This window comes from Pezoporus wallicus, unplaced genomic scaffold (assembly GCF_028554395.1).
Source record: "Pezoporus wallicus isolate ANWC-B61680 ecotype Strahan unplaced genomic scaffold, APGP_CSIRO_Pwel_v1 contig_4722, whole genome shotgun sequence".
Classification (NCBI taxonomy): Eukaryota; Metazoa; Chordata; class Aves; order Psittaciformes; family Psittacidae; genus Pezoporus; species Pezoporus wallicus.
In genome coordinates, this window is record NW_026641840.1 from 3,630,907 (window position 1) to 3,658,415 (window position 27,509).

At 39.3% G+C, this 27,509-nt stretch overlaps 1 protein-coding gene across 7 annotated transcripts; it reads right to left on the reverse strand.

Annotated features, from left to right (window-relative positions):
- TBK1 (TANK binding kinase 1) lies at nt 1-26,680 on the reverse strand. Of its 7 annotated transcripts, XM_057425565.1 has the most exons (21): nt 26,541-26,680; nt 21,929-22,049; nt 19,991-20,131; nt 19,087-19,216; nt 18,308-18,489; nt 17,339-17,499; nt 15,300-15,410; nt 13,914-14,093; nt 12,245-12,441; nt 10,976-11,034; nt 9,878-9,969; nt 9,341-9,442; nt 6,012-6,090; nt 5,595-5,716; nt 5,399-5,475; nt 5,092-5,131; nt 2,931-3,032; nt 2,749-2,845; nt 1,566-1,672; nt 1,178-1,249; nt 1-396 (listed from the first exon to the last, which is right to left on the reverse strand). In XM_057425565.1, exons 2-21 carry the CDS (start codon nt 22,013-22,015, stop codon nt 345-347), a joined length of 2,190 nt encoding a protein of 729 aa, XP_057281548.1. In that variant the 5' UTR covers nt 22,016-22,049; nt 26,541-26,680; the 3' UTR covers nt 1-344. The 7 variants fall into 7 exon arrangements, 4 of the variants coding, with proteins under 4 accessions (XP_057281548.1, XP_057281546.1, XP_057281547.1 ...); XM_057425563.1 differs by lacking the exon at nt 1-396 and having other exon boundaries at nt 727-1,249; XM_057425564.1 differs by lacking the exons at nt 1-396; nt 26,541-26,680 and adding an exon at nt 25,253-25,274 and having other exon boundaries at nt 727-1,249.
- Nucleotides 26,681-27,509: the final 829 nt, after the last annotated feature.

The window sequence follows — 27,509 nt, forward strand, 5'->3', positions numbered from 1 at the left end:
TTGCAATAAAGACTAAGTTGCAGTCTGAGAATAAAACAGGCAATATTCAAAGCAAACAAATGCCCATTTCATCAACATTTTTACTTTTAGGACTTCATCAGAGATCCTCCACGGGGCTCAACTCCCTGCCAAGAGTAATTCTATCCTAACATTAACCAAAAAAAAAAAAAGATAGATATTTCTTTTATATTTACATATTATACAGATTTACATTTTCTTTAATACTACAGTTGTAAAGGGAAATAAAACCTGGATACAGATTTAATATCTGCCTTTAAATGTCCCAACAGTACTTTTTCCCTTTGAAAAAATTTACAAGTCCTCTTCATCAGGTCCTTTGAACACTAGATACAGTCCACGTTCCGCAGGCCACCATCCACAGTCAAAGCACCAAATCTAAAAGGAAAAACACACCAGTGTATTCTTAGGTGATTGTCTGGATTACAGAATGAATTCTTAATTCATTATAATCTATTTATGGGGTTTCCTTCTCCTTGCCATGCATCAACACATGCATTTATATCCAACTTTTATATGTGAAAAGATGGAAGAGAGGATGTTATGCTCCAACTATGGGACTCGGGAACAAAACAAAACCAATTTAACCTGACGCCAAACTCAGCTCTACCAGCAATTCACTGAAGCTTTCAGGAGATCATTACTTTTACAGAAAAAAGGCAAAGTCAGTCTGTGTAACAACATGTCTGCACAACAAGTCTGTCTAACAGTTGTGGTAACAACAATATCCTCTCAGGATTGTAAGAAATATGTTGGCCTCTTTCTCCTCACTTTATTTAAGCAATCTGAAAACTACAAAATAATATATTCAGATTGGTACAATTCCACAGTTGTTAAAAAATATGTTTAAAAGTGAGGAGGTAAAAGACGCCACTGGATCTGCAACAGCACTGTGTTTAAATTCAGAATTAATCTGTGCAACAGATATTTTTTCTAGCCAAATGTAAGTAACGCGACATAAAAACGCCACAACTGCTGCGTCAGTATGATTTTACAGTAATGTTTCAAGGCTTTGGATACTTTTCTGGGGGGTAGACCTCAGATCAGCAGTTCAAAAGAGACTACAGAATCATCCCTTGATGTAAGTTCTGGATCTACAAAATATATCAAATTAAGCCAGCTCCTAGTATCAGCCCCAAAAGGGAAAACAACTGCTTGCCTTTCCAAAATGTGATTGTTCTCAGCCAGCTCTTTAACAACCCCTTCCATTTCCTCCTTTAGTTTCTTCATACTGTAGTAACAAGAAGCCAGAAAAAGGTTAAAATTTTTATAGGGACAGTTGTCTGCTGTGATTACTCACCACCACCACACAGCTTCCACCAACTTATTACATACAAAAGAAGGAACAGATAACGAGTTGGTTATTTACTAAAATGATACATCAGTATTGTCCCCTACTCGCTTCCAAGTCCGTGCCACCATCACTTTAGCAATATAAAGTTTTTCTGAAATATAAAATTCTTGGTCTTAATGCAGCAATCCCTAAGTCAACCATATTTGTGTAATAGGTATAGAATATTGCATCAATCCAATTAAGAACTTCTCACCCAAGAGTCATTTCCACTAATGTGTTTGAGCTAGGATAGACTGTATTCATTGTATGTTTCATCCCACTGGAAGCTGCAAACATTTTCTGTGGCAGAGCATCTTGTAACTGTAATAGATAAAAGGAAATGTAAGTTTTAAGTTGTCACATATACCTTGATGTCCACCCTGAAATTCTTCTTTGAATTCTCCACTGCTGTGACGCCTCATAAGACCATTACAGTATTAAGGTGGCTGATATTCCCCAAGTTGAGATCATCACAACAAGTTTTGTATTGACATGACCTGTAGGTCCCCGATTTGTTCCATCTTCTTAACTGTCTTGTACTTTTATAATAAACTCTCAAAAGGAAGAATTATCTATTTGTCAATAACTGACTTTGGTGGTGCTACTAGATACAAACCAGGAACAAGTAAAATGCTGCTCTCTACCTACCATTCCTTCATTGCTTTATGCCTATCAGGTGCTCTTCTTTCATTTTTTATTTCTTTTATAAATAATAATAATATTACTGCCTTCATTCTCTCAATTTTGAAGTAATTCTGGTAAGTTTCCATCCTGCAGACTCACTGTCTGAATTTTAACAAAACCTCTTCTTTCATGTACCAGCAGCATCCTTGAGCATGTATCCCCTCATCCTGCATACGGAAGTAGTGTTTTTATGCTTCAGTATATTTAATCCTGAGTATTCAGTTAATCCTTTAGATGCTCAGATACCATTATGATAACAGCTACACAGAACACTTCTCAATGAACCCACATCCATTTGCACAGATTTTTTTTGGGGGAATGCTAACATTACCAAAAAAAAAACCCCCCCCCCCCCCCCCCCCCCCAAAAAAAAAACAAACCCAAACCACAAAAAAAAAACCCAACCAACCAAACCAAAACCACTAAAAACCCAAAACCCCCCAAACTCCAAATTCATCAGGATTCAAAAAAATCACACCACTCTCTAGGCCACTCCAACATCATGGAAATAGATGACCTTTAAGGTCCTTTCCAACCCAAACCATGCTGTGATTCTATGATTCTAAGCTACTATCGTCTGAATACTACATCCATGCAGCCTGTGTTTTAATATGACTGCATTTAAGACTCATTATAAACAACACTAATGACACTAAACAATGTGGAACAGTTTTATCTATGCAAACACTTTACAGAATTTTGAAGTGTTCTACCTCATTTATATAATCCTGGTATTTGGATACCTCTTCTTTGATATCAAAACACTGATTGGTGAGAGCCAGTAACTGCTTCCTTGTGTGAAACATTTTCCTAAAAGAAAAAAATGGTTTCTTTTAGGAGCTTCCTGTATAAAAGTGGTGCAGTGAACATGACCAAATAGTAATCAACAGCTTGCCTTGTCCAGTCCTCAGCCTTGTCCAAAAATGTATCATACTTGCTGACACATTCATCTTTGAATAGAGTTATGGCTTTTGTAGCATGCAAATACAGCTTCTGCCTGCAACAGAAACAACCAGCGTTATATTGCTTTCAAAACTTCATTCCTCTGATTTACTTACTGAAATTTGGAGAACAGGCATATGGGCTTAAAATCCCTTCAGCCACCTTTATGTATGCTGTTGTAAGGTATAAGAATCCAACACAATGCATGAGCTAACAGTTTCATGTTTCAAAAATATTCCTTATCGGGAGGAAAAAAATTATTTGAAGCATTTAGTTGCAATTATTTTTATATGAACAACTGGTAAAATGTCTTCTCTGAGTCAGTATTTATCGAGCAGATATATGTAAGGAAAAGGGATTCTAAATAGAAACAGCAGAAAGCCTTATTATTTCTTATTTGCCTTCTGCAGATACTTGGAACTTCCAGCATATATGAAGAATCTTTTGTGCTGAGAAATATACATGCAAGAAGAAAAAAATCACAGGATTTTTCTGTCAGCTTACATTTATGACAAAATTAAAAAGCAAGCAGATAAGGACAGGAAAACAAACCAAAACCCAGTTCTGTTTAGTGTTGCAGACAGTAATCCCAGTCTACTTATTCCCTTACCATGCTCTGCATTGCACCAATAGGTGAAACTAAGGGATACTGGGACACTACAGTCCAATACCTGCTTCTGGTATTTTGTTCAGTCTTGCATGATAGCTATTGGTTAATCACATTCTGGCTATCGTGTAACTGGACTGTCATCAAGCATGCACACCTACATTCAACCAGAAAAAAAACAAACCTAGTTGAGTGCTGCTCCATTCTCTGTCTAGGGGTAAATATTACAAAGGCCAACCTCAGTTGCTAAAGGCAGACAGCTCTTAACAAAAACCACTGTCATTTCTCTATAGGGTGAATCAATAAGATGTAGTTAGGATCTCAAAGATACCTGAACAGTCATAAGGAGACACTTGTGGTAGAAAATATGCCAGTACTCAAACCCATGAAAATATCACATACTAGTGCAATGACACAGTTTGAGTAGTAGAAAAAGCCCTAAAATATCTTTAATCTGCCCAAGGGAGTGCAGTTTTAAACTGATGCACTGGCTTGCATCCCAGTGCTTGCCTTCTTTCCAAACATATCCTTAAGAACATAATATGAACAATAATTTTGTAGTATCTGTCACATTATGTTCAATCCCTCGCTGTTGCAGGGCAAGGATGCATCTAAGTCTCAGCATGTCAAATTTGTCTTTCCTGCCTCTACTGTCCTTTATTTCAAGGTAACCTCCCCTCTACTCGGCAGTTATCCCATTTAGCTTTCTCTTCAGGAAAATCAAGCAGCATGGTTTTTGGAATACCAGTGCCTTGTACACGTTAGCTTGCTAGCTGTAATCTGGTAGCAACAGCAAGAATTTTACAGAAGCAGTGTCTGAACTCCTGTAGCATCCAGCAAGTCTAGGGAACCACTCAACTGACCAGCCACTAGGAGAATAACTTAGTATTAGGCATCTGTGTACGGAACTGAATCAAACCTGAGACAAGTACAACATGAGCAGAGCACCTGCTCAAGAGTTAGTCAGTGGAGTTTAATGGGAGTCCAGACATCCAAGTTACATACAGACACTTCATGTGGCCACCTCTGAAGTGACAATTTTATACAGGCATGGAGAACTGCATTAAAATTTATTTTGCTTGCTATACTTCCTGGAAGATTAAATTGTTCTAGAATTTCATTCAGCTAGCCCATATTTCATTCACCTGTAGAAAATTCTCTGCAGTTATGAAGTCACTTCACTCTTACTGAGGGCTTATTCCTCCCTAAAAAACGGGGGAAAATATATATCTCCTGGAAGACAGTTATGCCTAGAAAATGAACAGGTATCTCATAGGTATGTAGGTATTTCACATCTACATTTAGAAGGTCTATCAGGGATGAAACTCCACTGTCAGAAAGCACCTCATTACCTCATGCTGTCAGTCCCATGTATTTAAGATATTTAAAGGCAATTTTTCACAAAGCAATCCTGAAGAGGTTATAATTTACAACAGGTTATTGGCAAGAGCACCTGAAGGACCTGAAAGCAATCATGCTATTTACCAAAGGTAACTTCAAAACTTACTTGTCAAATTTGTGAATTTGTTCTTCATTATAAGAAAGCCCTAGGATCAAAGCAGATGACAGACATTACCAGTTTAATTCTATTAGTTGTATTTATGTAAAACTCCACTAAGTGCAATTCAAATTTATGAGATTAATAGTGGTGATTCATTCATATGGGCTTTAAGATGGTGTCTTACTGAGAAAGATGTACAAACATGTTCACTGTTGCTGACTGACCCTCGATTCCTAATTTCCTAGTGGAACAAGGACTAACCTGTCCTTTATGTTACAGTTTATGTTAAAAGTGAATCAAAGAAGTTACTTACTTCGTTCTGTTTTGTCTTTTTTGAACTGATAATAAATATCTGTGATGGAACGCAGCAGCGCCTGCAGCCTTTCTGGACTAGAGTGACAAAAGGAAGAAAATGAGATCTTTTATACATAAACTTAAGTATGTATTGATGAGTTTTAAGAACTGTGACTCAATGTAAAATTCAATACATATTTAAACAATTTACTCACTTTCTGTCTTTTGGATGCATGCCTTCCTGATTTGCCCAGGTGTCAGTCAGTAAACCACCTGGAGAAAGTTTGGTTTTGATATCTTGAAGACTAGTTTCTAGCGTGCCCTGAGAGCTGGAGAGCTATGTAAGAGCAAGAAAGTTCAGTATTACCACTGGGTAAAGTGAAAAATTCCTTGAGGCTGAAAACAAACTGAGCACATTAATGCTATAGACCCATTTACTTCACTGACATTAATTGAAGAAATATGTCCATTATCTGTCTAGGCTTTGCTAAAAGCAGCAAAAGCATGGTATTATTAAAGTAAGAATCATCTCTGATGTTGGAATTTCTGTTACTCACAGAAAACACCGTGTATTTGGCTTTTTCTTTAGAAACATCATTTTGAGAATGACATAGGCTTTGTAAGATACTTACACGCAACAGTTTTGTCTGGATCTCTGAAATTTCATCCACTTCCGATGCTTCCAAGTTGATCTGCATCAGATTCTCGTATCTGGCCACAAAAAATGCACAGTTAAAAACAAGCAGTGAATACACTCAAAACATTTCTTGAATCTAGTGTAACAATAACTATTTTTTTATATGAAATACAGTGTCTGTCAAGCAGGAACCACGAAACACTGACAACATTAAATGGCCACTAATAATGAAAATATTTTAGTTATGAAAAAAAATCCTTCTTTTTTTTTCCTACATTTGAACTGCTTTTTAGTTTCAAGCTTCCATTCTTGACTTCCTTATTCATTACTTCTACTCAGCAGGCAGTGTAAAACTATTTCCTCTCATCAAATAATTTTTAAAAGGTTACCAAACAAAAGTAGTCAATGACACACAACAAATACTCCAGTGCACCAAAATGCACTTCTGTGGAAACTTATTGGAAAGGCTGAGTTACCAAAACCTTGAGGCTGGGTTAGCAGCACCATCTGCTCATACTGATACTTTCCATATGACTTTCTTAAGTGCCAAATAAATCATTCGGGACAATATTTTTCCTGTTGAGTCTCAGGTACATTTTGTTTTTAAAAACACCATCAAAACCAGCTCAGCTGCTTCCAGAAAATACACACGTTGCTCAAGTTCAATACTTCATTCACCTTTTCAAATAAAAGCTTTGCATTGTCATACTTTGAAGCATAGCCTTAAAAAGGGAGGACAAACAAGAGGAGCTTCGCTAACTCCATATAAGCCTTCTGAAGTCAAATAAACTGAACATCCTGTCTCTCCGTAAGAGGCTGAAAGAACACATGCAAGCATAGCAAATTCCTGTGAAAATAAGAACTGTTCCAGTTCACAAGTGACCATATTTTATTTTTTTTTTCAAATTGCTGCTCCTGCAGGTCAAAGGAGGTGATCCTGCCCCTCTCCTCTGCTCTCCTGAGACCTCACTTGGAGCAGTGTGTGCAGTTCTGGTGTCTTCAACATAAAAAGGAGGTGGAGCTGTTGGAGCAAGTCCAGAGGAGGGCCATGAGGATGATCAGGGGACTGGAGCACCTCCTGTATGAAGACAGGCTGAGAAAGTTAGGGCTGCTCAGCCTGGAGAAGAGAAGGCTGCATGGAGACCTCATAGCAGCCTTCCAGTATCTGAAGGAGGCCTACAAAGATGCTGGGGAGGGACTCTTCATTAGGGACTGTAGTGACAGGACAAGGGGTAACGGGTTAAAACTTAAACAGGGGAAGTTTAGATTGGATATAAGGAAGGAATTCTTTCTTGTTAGGATGGTGAAGCACTGGAATGGATTACCCAGGGAAGCTGTGAATGCTCCATCCCTGTCAGTGTTCAAGGCCAGGCTGGAGAGAGCAGTGGGTGGCATAGTTTAGTGTGAGTTGTCCCTGCCCATGGCAGGGGGGTTGGAACCTGATGATCTTAAGGTCCTTTCCAACCCTAACTATTGTGTGATTCTATGATTCTCTGGGATACTGCTGAGTCACAAATCAGAACCTACAGCAGTTTCTTCTGAGCTCTCAGTGGCTTTCTTCTATGGGGACCTGGCAGAAAGCATGAAGAAGCTATCTGAACCAGAGAGTGAACAGGAACCAGTCATGTCAACTAACTGGCTTCAAGAAGAGTTGGGATCACACCCCTGATGACCTGTAACTAGGCTACAGAGCTATTATCTTGCTAGTTATCAACTTTGCTAATTTCACTGGTTGGTTGTTTTGGGGTATTTTTTTTTTTAAGGAAATCTCTTTGAGCCCAGGTGTGTCATTTTGTACATGTTTGGCATGCACACAGCAAATCTGACAAATCCTTGGGTATCTACAATTACTACACACAAGATGTTCAATTTGCAATGCACTGCAGCTCCAACATGGCCTAAATCTATTCTTAAGTCTATTCTGCAAATGCAATGGTTCCAACATGTATGCATCAATCGTCTTGTGGACATGCGCATTTTCAGAGCAGCCTGGAAGCAAGTTTAGAGAATCCCATGACCAAGACACCATTTGGGGGATCCTGGCAGTAAGTTGAATAGGAAAACAAATACCATAGAAGAATCCCATGAAGAGTCTGTATCAGACTGTGTAAGAATAACACACCTTAATCTCCTCCATAAAGATGGAGCCAATGATAGTTTATGGGAAGACTGAACAGGACACTGAAAAGGCACTTTAAAAGTGGAAAAGAATTTGAGAACTGGGCATCGGACTTGGAGATGAAACAAAGATCATGAGACAGAATAAATGAAATTGGAGGATGCATTTGATGGTGCAATCTCTTCTCCTACAGACTGCCTTGAGTGAAAAGAGGTAGGGCAGAAGAGTCTGACCACTGGAAAGCATCTGTTTACTTGAAACAGAAAACAAGAGAAATAAGTGTCTTCTGTGGTCTTTGAAACCTGGAAGTCTTCTGTTCTAAAAAGTAATAATTCTTCAGTTCCTATTTTTTTTTTCCAGTTTTAAAGTGCTCTAATAAACTTTCTGCTATAATGAACTAAATGGGTCCATATGTACAACAGTGAGATTCTGTGATACAGACCTCTGCCCTCTGAATTAACCAAGATAAACAAAAATCATATAACAGCCAGGCACTTAAAACAATGATAGAAGTATTATTTCCTGTGCAGTTTACCTCTGGTATCCCTATGTGCAGTATCCCATGGTGATACTGATATCACTGATGTAGTGACGTCCTAATGTAGCTTTGTTTTTTGGTGGTTTTGTGGGGTTTTGGTGGGTTTGTTTTGTGGGTTTTGATTTTTTACTTTTGTTGGGTGGTTGGGTTGTTTTGTTTTGTTGTTGGGTTTTGGGGTTTTTTTTTTGTTCAGCTGCTCTATGTTGCATTTCAACACTAAAATTCTTCCATGCAGAAAATGCTACCGTCTTAAATCTGTGAAAGGGGCAGTATTTAACAGTCATCCTTAATAAACACACACAAGCAACCTCAGTGACAAAGGCACTAAAAGACTAATTAAAGGAAAGAATTGAGTAGCTTTTTCCAGGCTTTACTATAGCTTCTGAAGTCAACAACAGCAGATGAGCTAAGTCAGAGAAGAAATAAGAAAAAGAACACATACAATTACTTCTTAGTAGTAATTATTTGCTCCCATTAGGTTAAGCCACAAAATAAACACTCTAATTTGCGCATAATACTGAATCTGCTTAAGTCAATGCCATCAGCAAATCCATGCTGATTCAAACTTATTTTTATACACAAAACCCCTGAAAATAAACATAACTTAATACCACTGTCATTAAAGATACTGAAAAATCAATGCATTCAGTATAGTGCTTCTACTTACATTTTCTCAGCTTTCTCAATGTTTCTGCTGCAGAAATCCAGCCTGATGACAACCTCTGTCTTTTTGTGAACCATTTCATTGTAATCATCCTTGATTATTTCACTAAAAAGGGAAGCAATTAGTCTGTAGGGAAAGCATTCAACTGCCATCTTACCAGTAATCAGCAATACAATATACCTACAGCAGTAACTGCTAGTAAGAATTCCTATCAGTTAGAGATGCATTAGTATAATCCTCCTATAAAACTATCCTGTGTAAGATGCTGAACTGTACCTCCATGTTACCAGAGATTAGACTTAAATTATTTACAAAAGAAACCAAAATTGCAAATACCTAAACCTCATTGCCAAAAAAATGATTTTTGTTTCCTCAATGACAGAAAGAAGGAAATAAGTCAGAAAACCTATTAATATTCAAGGAGTAAAGAAAACTTCCCAAGACACTGGGAGATCACAGAATTATGGTTTGATTATAAAGGCATATCTCAATTTTTTTTAAAAAAGAAACAAGTACAATGAAATCCCATCAGTTGCTTACATTAGCCATCGTACTCCTTTTCGCATCAGCTCCTGGTAAAGCAGCAAGGAAGTGGCAACTCTACAGGCATAACAGACGATACCTGTTACTGCCTGGTGGAAAACACAAACATTAGTACTAATCTGGCATTCTCTTCACAATTGTTCCAAACCAATTAATCATTATTAGGGATGAAAATAAGTCTCTATAAACAAAAATGACACCACTTACTCTTAGGATTTACTTTAATTTCTGGAAAGTCACAAGTACATTTCTTCAGTAGTTTAGGAATTAAACACATGCATTAAAAGAGACTCATAAAAATGGCATATTTTTAAATTCTAAGGCTAGGGACTCTTCATTCACCTAATTCCACTTACAAATTTGCTGATTTACTTAGAATTGCGAACAAAGTTTCAGAAATTATAACATACAATATTTTAATTCATTAATATAAACTGATGGCTTTCTCTTCATTAATTTTAAAGACTCCTGGTGTTCAAAGAGTCATATGCTTTCAGGACTACCATGTCTGAATACAAGGCTTGCCAGCAGCCAGTATTTTATAGGCATAGCATACATGGTGGCCACAAAGACAAAGCATGGCAATGCATCCATAAAGTAGTTCTAGAAAAGTGACCAAAAGGATGAAACAACTTCTACCTATCTCCCAGATTCTGAAAATTTACAAAAGGCAAAAATTCCACTCTGCAGAGTCCTAGAGACCCCTCTATCAAAAGAGGAAAGTTATTTTCCTTATATAAAGTTTTGCACCACGACAGGATGTTATGAGTCCTCTAGCTAACTTCAGAACTCCAAAGTGACCATCTCCTTCCCCTGCAAGCACTGAATTATGCAGTAACAGAGCACTTGGACTTTAGAAGCTTCTTTTTTTGGTTTTTGTTTGTTTTTTTAATATACAAACGTTTTGTATACAAAGTATTGCTTTAATATACTTTTGGAGCTCTTGTTAATAAATACTCTTCTGTCAATCAGAAACCTCACTAGCATGTTAAAACTCTTTTTAACATTAACATTATTCATCTGAAAATCAAGTAGCTTTCATTTCAGTATGATTATGTGAGGCAGATCTATAAATTAAAAATTGTAATTACTCACTTTAGCCATACTGGCATCCCCATCCAAATCATAACGTTGATGTACTTTAGGGAGTAAAACTGAAACACAAAACAAACATCTTCATTTTATTATTTTCCATAGGAGACTTCAGAAATTCAGACTGTTTCCTTTCCCCATGGTGTGCACTGGTTTTTACATGTATCAACACAGATTTTCATCTAATCTGTTACTGCCTTTCAATTTAACGTGGTTCTCATACACACCTTTAAAATGAGCCTTTGTCTTAAGCACTTTAAGTGACTTGGTATCTTCAGCAAACTTGTTCACTTCCTTTTCCAGACTCGCTTTTGAACATGCTTCACAGCACAGATTTCATATAGGTCTCCACTACTGATGTCTCTCCACTGAGAAAACCAATCACTTATTTCTGTTCTTCAGCCTTATGTTTGCCTATGTGGGAGACTATTCCCTCTTATCTTATACTTAGTTTCACTGAGGCTCTTACGGGCAGAACTTCAGCAAATGGCTTTTTAAAATCTAGGGTAGCCTCTATCACCTGAATCTACTTTGTTCTCACACTCACTTTAGAAAGCTCTGACACAATACAAAGGTGCTGTTGATCCTCCCACAAACAGCTCACCTACCCAGCCTCTTCAGCACCTCTGTGTGAGTGCCAGCTGGGCAGAGCAGTCAGTATGTAGGACACACTGACAAAAGCACTAGTGACTTCTCAAGTGTAGACATAGCCCCCAGCTCATCTCTTACACAAAAAGGGTCTGGCACAGGGCCCTCTATAAGCCTCTCAAAGATAAATGCAAAAACTTACTTTCTTCTTTTTTCTGTTACGGCATTACCTTATGTTCCAAGCAAAGGTAAGGTGTTAAGACCTCCTATTAACTGAAAGGCTAACCACGCTCATGACATTAAAAAATAAGAAGTCAAAACCTGAATTTCCACTTACTGAGTAATGGAACAAAAGAACCAGCTGTGAATTACATTCTACAGTCTTCCTTTCTACTTATTAAAAGTGTCATGCTTAAACATATTTCAGTACTCCACAGGCCCCACTTAACACAAGGATGCTCAGGTACCCAGCACTAGGAACAAACATGCCAGATATTCAGCATTTTGGGGGAATTAAAAAAAAAGGGGGGGTGGTATAGGGGGAACAAGTGCATTCTTAGAACTTCAGGTATCAAAAGAGAAAACTTTCAAACACTATTTCTAAGATGTAACAGCCATAAAACAGTAATTAAATAACTCAGTCTATTTACAGAAGATAAGAAAGGGGAAATGGCTTCCATATACCTTCCTCATAGATTAATCCGACAATGTTCACAGGTTCCCTGCTTACTACAAAGATAGGATTCTCTTCAGTCGTTCTGGGGAAGTGCTGTGCCAATCTGCTAGGCTCCAGTATTAAACGCCGACCTTCATATATCAGTTCTTGATTCTGAGATGGTATTTTTGTTTGTTTGTAGACCAAATCATGAAATATAGTAGCTCTATAATACAAACAATACATTCAGTAGTAGTTAGACTCACTGCAACAGTTCAATAATTCAGATTTTGCATTACTTAGATAAATGTCTCTTTTACTTCTGATTAAGAACTAGTTGTACACATAAAACATTTGACTTAGAAGCAGAACAAAAAGCAGCATGCTGCCCAAGCTTGCTCTGTTACAAAAACAAATACTATTTCCTGCAAAATATCAAGCTTCCCATTCTACCTCTGATTTTTCACCAAAGCGTGTCTGTGTAAACAAACTTGCTTTGGCCTGGGCAGCACCAGATGAGAGAAAGGAAGCGTACTTTTGTTTCCTCAGGCATGTGCATTTCTTCAAAGGAGATGGAAGGTTTCTCCAAGAAAAATTCTGGTGTTTTACATGTCAAAAAGCACACACCTTAAATTCAGCCTGTAAACTGACAGCCAGATTATCTCCAAAACAGGAGTGAGAAGGAAGACCAAAGACACTCTGGTGTTTTATTACCAGCAGTAAATGGATACTAAGCATAATAATTTATAACAAACCTCTTCTTCCCCCACATCTCCAAAAGAAGAAAACCCAAACCACCCAACAAACAAAACCTCCCACAAATGAAAAACCTTAAGCACACTAACATGAAGGACAAATATTCCTTCTGTGCAGCACTAGCACACTAGCACTTATTAATACTACAGCTAGTATATAAATCATCATGAATGTAAATAATAATAAAATAAATGTTAAAAAATAAAGTACAAATAGCAGTTTGAGCTCCAGGCAAGATTTCTCTGCAAAAATAGCATTTGGCCTCTTTCAAAATAAAAATGACACAGTAGAAAAATTGAAAAAGGCCAGAATTGTATTTACACATTTTATGAAATAACTGTTCACATATCAGCGAATGACACATCCTCTGTATTATCTGAAGTACGGCAGAGAAAAGACACTCATTTTTGTACCAAATTGTAAACCAGACTTTATCGTTTTTAACATCAGCACTCGATGACCATAAAGTGAACTCCATGTAACTTAGGATCCTAAATTGTATCAATTACAACTTCAGAGCCCCTATAAAAGCTTTTTATGTCAGACACAGTTGATGTGCACCTTCTGTATTCTTTAGGACAAGATAAGAAAAGAGAGAGCTAAACACAAGTCTCTGGAAAACTACCTTGTCAGTAAGTATGGTACACAAATGTGGGATGAGTTGGCATCCATTAAGAACATACACTGTAACACATCAAGGATTAAGTCTGTGTCACTGATGAAGACCAAGTTTAAGATCAACTGATTTGACCTTTACTGATTTTGTTTTTATTTTTGTTCAAAAGGCTTCTATGCACTGGGATTGCAGAGGAGAATTACAAGGTTCCTCAGCTAAACTGCCAAGGGAAGGCTACTGGATTTATAACAGTGGTGATCTGAGCTCGCAGTACAATTTGCCTGAAGGAAAACACAGCAATGAAAACAGAGAACAAGAACACTTACGTATTATAGCTGTGAATATAAACTTTGTGCAAGGTCATCTGCTGTAGTGAAAAGACGTGGATTATCATTCGGTGCAGTATGTCACTTGTCTCTGCAAAGAACTGGTCAAACCCCCAGCATTTTTCCTGGTCTGCTTCAAGAATGTTCACGAGGACAGGTGTGAGCAGTACTTGCAGACCCCTAGAGGACATCAGGAAGACGTAAGACAACTTGGATCTACTTGGATCTTTTTACCTTATACGCAATCACACCACTTCATTTTACTTGTCTCACGAATGTAAATCTAAATTGCAAGAAACTTTCTGGATCCCACTCCTGTGTTATCATGAACAACTTCTTCAAAGTTTTAACATTATGCACACCTCTAATGGGGCTGTCAGTGTGCTTATAAGCCACTGGAGCTTGCTTTAAAACGGTTTGACAGACAGCCCCATTAGAGGTCAGTGGATGCTGTACTCAAACTCACTTTAGTACTAAACGTATAACAGTAAATACTGTTCAAATATTACTTGAAGATATTAGTGTGAACACATGTTTAATACAGTCTGCTTCCTTTATTATTTCAAGCACTTCAATTATACAGAATAAGAAAAGGAAACAACTGAGCATTATCATGAAAAATACATATAAATTGCAAGTTCTGCACACTATAAACTAATACAGGGATATAAACCAGACTTTCACTCTACACCCCTTATGAATCCCCATATTTGGCTTTCAGAAACAGTTGTTTCTAGAATCTGTTCACAGAACAATTTCTTTCTCCCTTACCATGTAAGAGCAGTAATTTTAAAATACCGAGGAAGTCTCAGGAGGATAAATGGGTAAATGGGCTATGGGAGGTGTTTTTAAGATCATATTGAGATCTTAGATCCTCCATGGCTCTTCCTACTGAGGATTACGACACATGAAGCAAACATATGATGATAAAAAAAATGTAGAAGATGTTATGAGAAGATGTTAAAATGTGTTGATGTGATGTTTTTTTCCCCCTCCATGGCAAAAATGCAAGTCTCTGAACTGTCTTTTCTTATCATTTCCTTCCTACTGCCTAATCTTTGTAACGTCTGAAGTCACATTCTTGGACAAATGAATCTTCATACTCTTTCCTGAGGGTGGAGAAAACAGAGTTATAATCTTTCTTCTACTCATACCACTTCAGATTCTCAGGTGCCCATTTGTCAATTAGCAACCATGAAACTACTTGGATGGATGGGAAGAAAAAACACTTGATAACCTAAAAGTAGACTGTACTGACCTACTGAAGAGTTCAAAGAAAGCAACTGCAGCAGTCAGATCTCTCTTCCAAAGATGCAATCCTCAGAGAATAATTGGAAAAACCCAATCAAGTAGTGTTGAAACATTTTGTGAGAAGGTCAAACTTACTTCGAAAGACTACAAGAAACAGGCATCTCCCGCCTCCACTCAATTGGTCCATTTTCTGCTTTCTGTACTCCAGAAATAGCACCAGAAGGCTTTTCAGTGATTATCTTGTACCTGTGATACATTATAAAAACAATACAGACATCAACTACTACCTCTTACACATACATAGGTATGGTAACTGATCCTCAAAAGGCATCAATAATATAAACAGAAATAATGGGCTGGCCTAAATTTGTAGGTGGTGCAATAACTGGGAAGCTTTACTTAGAAGCTGACAGAGTGGAGCTAAAACAGTAAACAATGATGATTAAACACTTTGGGCTGTGTGGAGAAACATCTTTGTCTACCTAAGTTTGGGAAAAACTGAGGAGAGATTTCAGGAATCACTGAAGGAAGCTGATTTTTTTCTTTTCTACAAGTCAGATTTCCAAGGCTGTTCAAATTAGGCATTTACATGACTAACTTCTAACATATTCCATGGCAAGAGATAACATTTAGCCACACAAAGTCACTTGGGGATAAAGAAGGAACAGGAGAGGGACTCGGAGGAATTACTTTAACTTGGAAACATTTAGCAATTGGCATACAATTCAGCATTGTCTAACTCTGTACTGACCAGGCTAGTATTTCTCAAATTTCTCATTAAACAAATCAGGAGCAATAGGCTTCTTGCAATAGAAAATTTCAGTTGTGCTTTCTCTTTTTAGAGGCACATACAAACTACATTTTCTTGGCTTATCTCTCAAGTAGATACAACAACAACACCTGTGAGACAATCACAAGATGGGCAGTTCCTTAAAGTAAGAAAATTGAAGTCAGCTTTGCAAGCAGTACCAGGACAGAAATGTTACTGGCCTATGAGAGGTCCCAAGTACCACCCTGCTTTATTTTTTAAATGCAACACACAGAACAACAAAATAGAACTAGACTAAGGCAAAACAGGAACCAATTCCAAACAGCACAGCATAGACACAACTTCAGTTTCACAGTCAGGAGCTGTTCTTGTTATCTTCAGCCACTGTCAACAGCCATGCTATTCAAAAAACTTAAATCTCATGCATAGGGCATGCATTTCAAGACTGCCTGGAAAGACAATCACTTAAAAGACAACAAAAACTTGCAGTACTGGAAATCTGTCTAAAAATGTCCTGATTTTGCCTGAATATCCAAGTGATATATACCACAGTGCAACAGACCAGCCCAGTACCATGGTGAAAGAAAGGTATGTGGAAAAACATCAGTATTTTGGTGGAGCTCTGATGCTTAACTCAGGTTTTAAAGTGCAATACAATAAAATCCTTGTTGAAGCAGAATGTTTGTACTGGTTTTGGCTGGGACAGGGTTAATTTTCTTCATTGCAGCTCACACAGTGCTGTGTTTTGGATTTGACCAAAACAGTGTTGATAACACAGGGGTGTTTCAGCCACTGCTGAGCAGTGCTTACACAGCATCAAGGCCTTTTCTACTTCTCACACTACCCACCAGTGAGTAGGCTAGGGGCAGGCAAGAAGTTGGAAGGACGTACTGGAAGCTGACCCCAAGGGATATGCTCTATCATATTACATTATGCTCAGCAATAAAAGCTGGGGTGGGGAATTTCCAGGATGGCAGTTGTCAGTGACTGAAGCGACGTCAGTTGGCTGACGGTGAGGAACAGGGGATTTTTTGCACCATTTGTTTTTCTGGGTTGTGTTTTCCTTTCAGTTGGGGGGGGGGCGGGGCTTGCACTTGTTGGGGTTTTTTTGTGTGTTTTTGTTTCTTAGTGGTTTTTGTTTTCTTATTAAACTTATCTCAACCCACGAGTTTTCACACTTTTACCCTTCCAGTTCTCTCCCCCATCCCACTGCAGGGGAGTGGGCGAGCAGCTGTTTGATGCTTAGCTACCTAGTGGGGTTAAACCACAAAGTTAAAGAATGTTTTTCCCTAAATATTTTCACTATTTTAATGTTTACTACATGTGCATAGGATTTTTGAGAAAAAGCATGTCATGGACTGACTTATTTTACAAACAGATAAAATTCTCCTTCAAAATTACCTACATCACTTCCTTGTTTCTACGAGGTCCTTCAAAGGGTCGGAAAGGCAAACTCCCTGTCGCAGCATGGTAAAAGGTCACCCCTATGCTCCACAGATCAACTGTTGCTCTGTACTTTTTCTGATGCTCTTTCCTCAAAACGGCTCGCTCGTACATGTCAGGATGCTAAAGACAAAAAAAAGCAGGAAAAAAAAAAAGAAGTTGGAATTGCTTATGAACAATACAAAGAATAATACCCTAATCTACCATTTCACAGCAAGGTAAGTTGTCATTCTAAACTTTCAGATCTTTAATCAAATAGCAAAGTTATCCTGTATAAAAGAATTTGCTTAAATGATTCTGACAGGGTATCACAAAAGTGTTCCTAGGTATAATAACTACTTTTATTAAAGGTCTACAAAAATATATAAAATTTTAGCTAAATGCTGACTATTAGAATAAAACACCACAAAAAAAAAAAAAAAAAGAGGTGAAAGCCAGTATTCCTCCAGATGACTTTGAAACAAAAGAAACCAAACTAGAAAAAGATCCATAGCAGAGGAGAATATCAGTTACGATACTGCATGTGGGAAAACATGGCAGGAAGAAAACTGCCTAAGATGCTTATACTGATGCCTCTCTGCCTGCCTCTCTTCAGTTAACTAAGGCATCAAGTGAATCTTAACTACACTTAACATCACACAAGAGCTCAAACAAAAACTGAAAAATATCTACAGAGATAAAGGCAAAGACATTCATTACTAAAATACTGTTGTTCTTCCTCTCACAGAAGGCAGCAATGGAGGCTGGACCTGGAAATTATTTAAAGGCTAGTGTTGTCAGATCAGTGGAAGACCTGGCATGACCTAACATGAAAAAGGTTTAAAGTTGTAAAAATAATTCCAAACAGTCCAACCTTCACCTACTCAACTCTCATCACAAACTGCCCTGGGCTTCAAACAGTTCAAGAGAAAGTGAAATCATATGAGCTTACTAAATATTCTTCTGTGCCATAGAGAGAAACAAATTGTTCATCATCTTCAAGTTCTCTCGCAGCACCGAAGTCTGTCAGTTTGTAAACAGACTGACCATCTTCACCAATAACACGCATTATGTTGCCTGGTTTGATGTCACGATGCACTATTCCATTCTCCCGGAGATGATTCATGCCAGCCACTTCCATTAAAAAGAAAAAAAAGATAATACAGAATTTATGTATACATCTTGACACAAACTGCATAAGCACTGAATTGTAACTGAGGCTATGAAGACATACATTTTTACTTCCTCACTGGGAAATGGACATAAGAAGGGACACTCAATTAACAAAAAGAGCAGGACCAGAGAATATCCTAAACATTTTTACTTTCTTTTTTTCCAAGCAGCTAAATTATAGTATCTCCTGCTCAGCAACATCTTACCATTAAAGTAACAAACAAAAATTCTGTAACAGGCAGACACAGGTAAGCCTCATTAGTTTTCTAATTGACTCTTCTGAGATTGTCACTGGGCATCAGTCTAACATGTGACAAATAATCCTGAAATAAACAAAAATTATAGCAATGCTTTAAACAGCAATGTCATCTTAATGTAGCTATCTATATCATCTACACATAAGCAAAAGATGTGACTCCGTATGACCATATTCATTTGCTCAGTTAGTTGACAGTCATTCAAATTGCTCATCTCTTGCCATTTCAAGATAAACACACAGGTATGACTTTGTTTCAGTCAATAAATTAGAAAAAAGAGCAAAGAACAAAGTCTACGTACCCACGTCTCTCAAGACGATTAAGAACTCAGACTCTGGCAAACCAAAGGCATTAGAGGGCTCCTCTAAAACCGTGTATAAACTCCCGCACGGACAAAATTCCATAACTAGTACTTTGTGTCTAGTTGTTGTCTGAAAAAATAAAATTAAGAGGGTAAGCCTGTGACCATTGTGAAAACAATGTCAGAAAATACATATAACCACAGGATCTTAGTTAAAAAAATATAAAAGAAAATCTGTAACTAGATAGCAAATCCCATTCTGGAGATCTTCAAAAGAAGTGTAGGTTATTTATTTATATTGTTTCATGTATTTTGACCTGGAGATGGCGGAAAAATTTAAGAAAGCCTCGAGTTCTAGGTACTTAGAGGGTTGACTGCAGTATTGATAGCTGGACTAATGAAGAACTACAACACAGAAGAGCAGAGAGCAGCAATTGTCCTTCTTTCCTCTTTACTAATCTCAGCATCTGGGTCATTTCAGCTGACCAGTCTCATTCTCAGCACAACTGCAATCCATATTAACATACAGCTCTACATGTCCTATGTCATTATTTTAGCTGGTTGCAAAGCAAAAGCATCAAATTATCAGAATTACTGACACACCTCCCACTATCAGTATGTATTAAATATTCATACATGTAGATAGCTTAAAAATCCTTATTCAAGCTTAGGACAATGGCTTCTCGAGATAGCTTTGAAGAACCATAATTTGTGCAAGCATATTCTTTCAATAACAACAAAAAAAGAAAAACAAAAACCAGTGGTGGTTGGGTCAGAGTACTTACATCATCATATAGGTTACCATTCTTTAAAAATGTAACTTTATCCTCTATAGTTAAGCATAAAGAAAAAAGACAGTTACCGCAGTTACTCCCACGCACATCAGATCGTAACAATTCATTACCTCTTCTTCAATGGCAAACAGCTTGACAATGTTCTTATGATTTAGTTTCTTCAACACTTCAAACTCTCGCATCTGAACATCCACAGGACGAAGGAAACTCAGACTGTTAAAAACTTTGACAGCATATAAATCCCCAGTTTTCTGTTAAAAACAAACAAATTACTAATTAAACAGAAGCATAAGTCTGTAAATGTATATATGCCATTATCCAAGCATTTTGAGATCCTCTGTTGTGAATATGAGCATGCCCAGATTACAAATAGTTCAAAATAGCATTTTACGTAAGGTGAAAATTAAGATTGCACTAAAAAAAAAAAACCTGCATATATCCTGGTTTAGTCTAACATAGACTAGAAGCAAACAGACTAGCAGAATGGAAACTCAGTGTTAGTCCACAAAATCTAAGTGCTTTTAAAAACAAAGAACAATTAGCATAAGACGGGCTTCACGTTTAAGAATGACACATAAATTTCGCTGAAAAATAAAATTTCAGCAAGAGGTAGGCCACTTGCATCAATCAGTATGAGACACACATGCTTCAGTTGAGAATCTTGGCTTGCTTAAGAGACAACTTTCGGAAGCTGAACACTGCTCTTTTTCTTTATTGTTCTGTTTATGCTCATAAAGCAGTATTTTATTTTTTCAAAGAAAGCAGTGTCAGGCACTACATACTACCACCAAAATCCTGAAGCAATTCAAACCCACATAATAAGTAACAGGAGTACAGACATGAGCTCAGTCAGAGACTTCAGTTTTCAAGTGGGACTAAGCCTCAACATGCTCAAGCACCTACAGCACCAGCTGAGTGTGCAGTTCCAATCCCTTTTAGGGCCAAGTACCTCCCTGCAGCCACTCTAGGAATAAGCATACATTAGCAGCCATGTGGGTGAGAGATTCTTGCTGAGGACAAAGCCTTCCTGTTATACAACACGCTTACATGCGCTACTGGTGCCCAGATAAAAGTTTTCTCTCACTGACAAGCTGCAGGTCACATACTCAGACTAGAGGGGCTGGTGAGAGGCACAAGCATGAAAACGTAAGCTTTAAAGCGGAATCATTCTGGGAGGAAATACACTTACCTGGAAAAGCACATTAACTGTTAAATTATTCCTTAGTGTTGCTTCATGGTTAAATGTGGAACACAGAAAGCACTGTAGCTTTTATATACCTTCACTCTGATTTCACACAGACTGTCATTACTATAACAGAACATTATTTTCACTAGTCTTATCTTCATTTTGTGAGCTATACCATGAAGTTCATAGGAATAGAATGACCTACACAAGTAAGGACATTTTAGCTCCTCACTCAGGTTACAATATACACATCAGTATAACATTTGCATGGCAAAACTCCTCAAAAATGTCCTATTTTGTACTGATTAAAAATGGCATGTCACCAAGAAAATGGTGTTCTAGACATGTATGAAACATTGACTTAAGGCCAAAGACTAACAGCAACTCCATCCAGTATGATAATACATTAAGAATATTGAAAAATAATAAAAATCACAAAAAAAAGGGGTTTAAAATAATAGGGGAAAACTGTGAAAAGATAATTTAAGCAAGAAAAAAACAACATATCATGTAATGTAATAAAAACTGATTAAGACTTTCATTGCTATTTAAATTCTTAAACGAGGAGTACTTTTTCCATAAAACAAAAAAACAGAGGAATGAATCATAGGATACTTAATAACATTTCATATTTTACAAGGACAAACAGTACAATATTGGAAACAAATCCACAGAAATTACTGTATAGAACTCAATTCATTGGATGAGTGTTAACAATTAAAAGCTAAGAATTAATATTAGCAAAGATATATTTGTTTTAGGCTTAAATCTTGAATATTTTTTGTTGATTTCATGATACTACTCGCATATGGAAAAAAAAAATCAGTTTTATATATACTCAGATTAGCAATTCCTCACAAACCTTGTGTCGGCCCCGGAAAACATTTGCAGTAGCTCCCTGCCCTAGGATGTCAGACAACAGCCAGAGATAATTCAAAGTGCTCTGCATCTTTGCTCTTTGATTAGACAGTTTTCTTTTTCACCTTAAAAACAAAAGGTTAAATACATGGAATCATAATTTCGTAAAATACACAAAAGGGACTTATGTTAATTAGAAGGAACAAAACTCCAACTTAACCACAACTCCAAAGACATACAGAAACAATTAAGAACAACCAACTAGAGGAATAAAAGATGAAACAAACAAAACCAAGCTCAACAATCAAACTACTGCCGTAGAATCATAGAGTAGTCAGGGTTGGAAAGCACCTTAAGATCATCAAATTCCAACCCCCCTGCCATGGGCAGGGGCACCTCACACTAAACCATATCACCCAAGGCCTCGTCCAACCTGGTCTTGAACACTGCCAGGGATGGAGCATTCACCACTTCTTTGGGCCATCTGTTCCAGTGCCTCACCACCCTAACAGGAAAGAACTTCCTCCTTATATCTAACCTGAACTTGCCCTTTTTAAGTTTAAACCCATTACCCCTTGTCTTATCCCTACAGTCCCTGATGAAGAGTCCCTCTCTAGCATCCTTGTAGGCCCCCTTCAGATACTGGAAGGCTGCTACGAGGTCTCCATGCAGTCTTCTCTTCTCCAGGCTGAACAGCCCCAACTCTCTCAGCCTGTCTTCACACAGGAGGTTCTCATGGCCCTCGTCTGGACTTGCTCCAACAGCTCCATGTTCTTATGTTGAGGACACCAGAACTGCAAACAGTACTCCAAGTGGGGTATCATGAGAGCAGACTAGTAAAGAGTCAAAACCACATGCACAAGGTCTTTTGAAAAACAATAACACCTGTGATCAATGCCATTATTGGATATATATGCCAAAGAATATATATTACAGATGATGCAGATATATATATATGTATATATCTGTTTTATATATATACACACACACACATTTACTTATTTAGATTGCTTGGGCTCCGGAAGTTGTACTTCAGTACAACTGTAAAGGAACCAGACTAGCTACTTATGAAAAGCTCTTTTACGTGAGCTAGACAGAAGTCACAAGTTAACACAAGTATTTTCAGCTACTCATTAGGACCACAGGAAGAAATTTAGGAACATTTCTCCCATGTCTAAACTTCACATTTGGTATGTCACATCTTTTCTAGAAAGAGAGTCTGGATTGCCCATCCTTCGTGAAATGTGAACTACCAGATGCTCAGGTTTTCACAGATTCAAGAGAAAAAAATGTCTGATTAAATTAAAATTATTAAAAACAACATTAGAACTGCCAGAATTTTCCCCCCTGTCAAAACAGTAGAAGCTCCAGGTGAATGCCATTCCTTTTGGGTTAATTAAAAAAAAACTGATTTTGCCATTAAATCAAGTGAAAGGCTGTAAGATCAAATATGTAGCTTCCAGGGTAAGGTCCTACAGCAGCAGCTTTTCCTCAAGCCTGCCAGCGGACCCCTGCATCCGCCTGTGTAGACCAATAAGAAACAGCTAACTGATACCCAAAAGAAACGAAGCCCAGAATGACAGTTTCCTGTGCATGTTGTTGCAAGAAGATGGTTGGTGCTTTCTGAGGGCTCCCTGGTGCACAAGACGAAACCAGCACAAGCCTCATGGCGTCTATTACAGGAGAGCAGAGAAAGCTGCAGGCCAGCCACGCAGCACCGCTCCCTCATCCCGCTCCAGCCGCCCGCTGAAGCACCCACCTTTGCACTGCTGCTGATCCCACCCATGCCACGGCACAGACACAGGAACTGGCTCATGTCTTTGAACACATTTCTCTATGCACAGCGACTGCAGATTGCATACTTCCATTCAGCTATTTGCTCACAATAAGATGTGGAGCTTCTTGTAAAACTGTCCCAAAACATCCAGGTAACGACATGCTGCATACAGAACTCAACAACACAGCGCAAAGCCCTCACATCACTCTATATTCAGTATCATGCAGCAACACCATTTTCAAAATCTAGATAAAGTTCTTAATATAGAGAAGGGAAAAAAAGGTTTCACCACAAATCTGAACCAAATAAACCTGCAACAGCACATCCCAAACCCCTACAATTCTCAGTTAACTGTGACAATTTGCAGTAGTAGAACAATTCAAATTTTCCCAGCTAGCAATTACCATAGATGCTAAAGAGTTATCTACAATGCAGACACAGAGGTAAGCAAGAGGTCTGCAAGGAAATAATGCATAGACCACTCTGTAAATCACCTGCAAAATCTCCAAATTAAAAAGTTCTTCATAATTAGAACTCTGCTTGCAACAAGCCAGCTGGCACACTGCCAGTAAGCACCTATTTTGTCATGTATTTCAGCACAATGTTCATTAAACTCATTCCAAGATGCAGAAACATAATGAATCCTTTCTAAGCAGACAGGAAACCTGCAGGAGGATCAAGTAAACAGAGTTTCTTCACTGATGTGTGCTCAAATACTAAAAATTTCAGCAGCCCATTACAGACTGAATTATTACGTTGCCTGAAGTGCCTGAAGTGATAAAGATGAGGTAGTTTATGTATGAGATCATCCCTTTACTTTCTTTACTTTCCCTTTTAAATTTGCATGAAGCTCAGTGGGTGACAACAAAACAGATGAGCTTGAATAGCATCCAATGGATTTCAAAAACCCCAACAAAACACCAAGTCACTAATGGGTTCTCAAGGTCTGGGTTTTTCACTCATAAAAATATAGATATAATTATGCCAGTATTAATCCAGGGCCAAACCAGAGTCAGTGTTGCACTATGATCTTTTTTTTTTTGTCAAAGTAGTATTTTTATAATAATAATAATAAAGTCTACACTTCTGGCAGAGTTTTCACTTTTAAAGTCTCATTTAGCTTTTAGTCTTCAAATTATAATAATTTGATTGAATAACTTACATAAGGTGTTAGACCTCCTCTGATTTCCCTTCTTAGACTGATTCAGAACTGATCTTTGCTTATTCTGACTTGATTCAGCTGGCCGAGATTTCTTTTCATATTTTCCATTACCTTCCTAAATCAATTCACTAAGTTTCATATTAAAACGCATATATATATATATAGCTGTATGTTTGGTCCTGTCGATAGATTTAATGCTGAACTTTCTATTTTTTCAAATCTCATTTATGGTCTTAAGTCTGATCCTAGATGAGTCACAAGTTCCTCACACTTGCCTAGTTCTCTCTCCTACCAGCAGTGTGGGTTACTATCCCCCATGACTCATTAGCACTGCAAGGGTTTGGGGGGTGCTTTTTGGGTTGGTTTTTTTTTTCCTGCTCTGCTGATACGACTTCTTTATTTACCAGCAGGGGCAGTTGTAATAGAAAAAGACTGCATTGCTACCGTGACATTTTAAACTCCCAGTCTTTGAAGCAGGAAGCACTGACTGCTTCTAATTCATGCAAAGTGTGCTGCTACCTCAGGCATGTGGGATAAGCACACAAAGCCCTGTTAACAGCTGCAACGTGCAAGTTCTCCAGGAGAGTAGGGCAGAGGAAGAAGTTAAAGTGAAGGCTCTTTCTGCCTACAAACAAAATCCCATTTGCCACCAAAGCAGACAGGCAAAGCGCTGAGGTTCTGAATAAAGGTTATGTTAGAATCACAGAGTCTGGTAAACACAACGGTTTTACACTTCCTGTATGCCCACTCTAAGAGAAAAAGGACACCTAGCCTAGGAAATGCCCCCCGTCAAAGTTCCCGTTTCCGGTATCTGATCTCCTCCTGGGAGTTTCCAGTCCAAAAGCCAGTATCTCAATTCCCAGACACCCTGCCCTGGGCTATACGAGGTGCTGCTCTGAAGAACACGGAGCAGGACATGCAAAGGCCCGCAAAACAAATGCCGAGCCTGACTCCAGCGCTCCTCAGCACCACTGCTCTTCGCGTTTCCAGTCCGTAACGGGGGAGGAGGACTCCGCCTCCCGTCAGTGACAGCAGCTCCTGGAAAGCTATGGGGGGCCACAGGCCCACCCCAGCCACCAGCCACCCCCGCATTCAGAGAGGTGCGAAGGGCACGGTGCAGCAGCTCATCTCTACAACAGGACATCCTTCCTGAAGTAAAAGTTTAGCAACTTCTACAAACACGAAGGCGACACCGCTACCTGAGGAACGCTTTAAACAAACCACCGCAAACATATGCTTCGCTTGGCTTCCCCCCTCCGCTTCCAGTTACAAAACTAACTGGATGGGTCGCGACCTGCCGACGTTCGCCAGGCTAAAAGCCATCGAGAACCAGGGCAAGGGACGAGCTCCAGACATGCCGCCGAGGGCACAGGCCGGCCCCCGCTTTGTCCACTCCGGCCGGGGGCAGTTACGGGGGGCTGCCCGTACAGCCGGGTCCGCAGATGCCTCAGGGGGCTCCACCGACGTCCGCGACCCTCCTCGGGAGCCGGCAGCGCCCGGGAAGGCCCCGCCGCCGCCGCCCCAGGAAAACGAAAGCACCTCAGCCCAGAGGCAGCGCGGAGGGAGCCGCTTCCCCGCAGCGGCGGTGAGGGGACGCGGTTCATCTCCGCGCCGCCACCAGCACCGGCCACCCCGCCACCGCCGCAGCCTCCCCCGCACACCACCGACCCCACGCACCGAGCCACCTCTCGCCCTGCCTGCCCAGCGCCCCGGCCCGGCCGCTTCCGGCTTCCTGCAGCGGCGCTGGGAAGGCGGAGCGGCAGAAGCACCGCCCCGGCGGCTCCCGGCTGGGCTGAGCTGCTCCGCGCACGAAGGTGAGAAGGCGGCGGGGCCTAGTCACCGTGTTGTCCCCCGCTGAGGGGATGAGGGAGCGTCGGCCCTGAGGCGAGGGGACGGCGAAACAGGGAAACGTCGGAAAGTGGAAGTAGGATGTTCCTTAAACATGGTCACTCTGGGGCTTTTAGATCCTGTGATGTTCAAAGCGAGCTCAGCCCCGTTCCGGTGAGGATTTACGTGATGGGGCTTTTGCTGTGTAACCGCTTGGAGCGGTGCTTCCGTTTCCTCGCCCCCTCCTGAGGCGGAGCGGCCGCGCTTCCCTCTGCCCGGGGACCATTAAAAGTTACACTTTGATGCAGAGAGTTGACCAATATACAGGGGGGTTGTACAGGGGGCTTGGAGGAATTTGCTTGCTTAAACAAAAGTACGATCTGTTGTAAATGCCTGCTAAGCAGAACAGAGACCTCCGGTCCTGTTGATAAGGAAAAGCAGACGCCTGAATCTACTGATAAAGGGGAGAAGCAGATGATTTATGGCTGGGACACTGACCAAACTCTAAGGCCACACGTGAAGACTAAAAAGGTGAAAAGTGCAAGAAGAGGAAGACTCATTTACTTCATCTTGAAGACCCCTACCCAGAGGAGGAAGACTCATTTACTTCATCTTGAGACCCCTGCCCATGACCAGAGGGGGCACTGCGCAGGCGCAGAGGACCTTCTGGCTCATTATAACACGAAGTGGAGATAGGACATGAATATGTATAGGCGTGTTGTGCAACCTTATGAATATATATAACTTTAGAGAATAAATGTAGAGGGAAACAACACTGAGGCACACATGACTTTGAGGAATTATCCCCGTGCGTCTCAG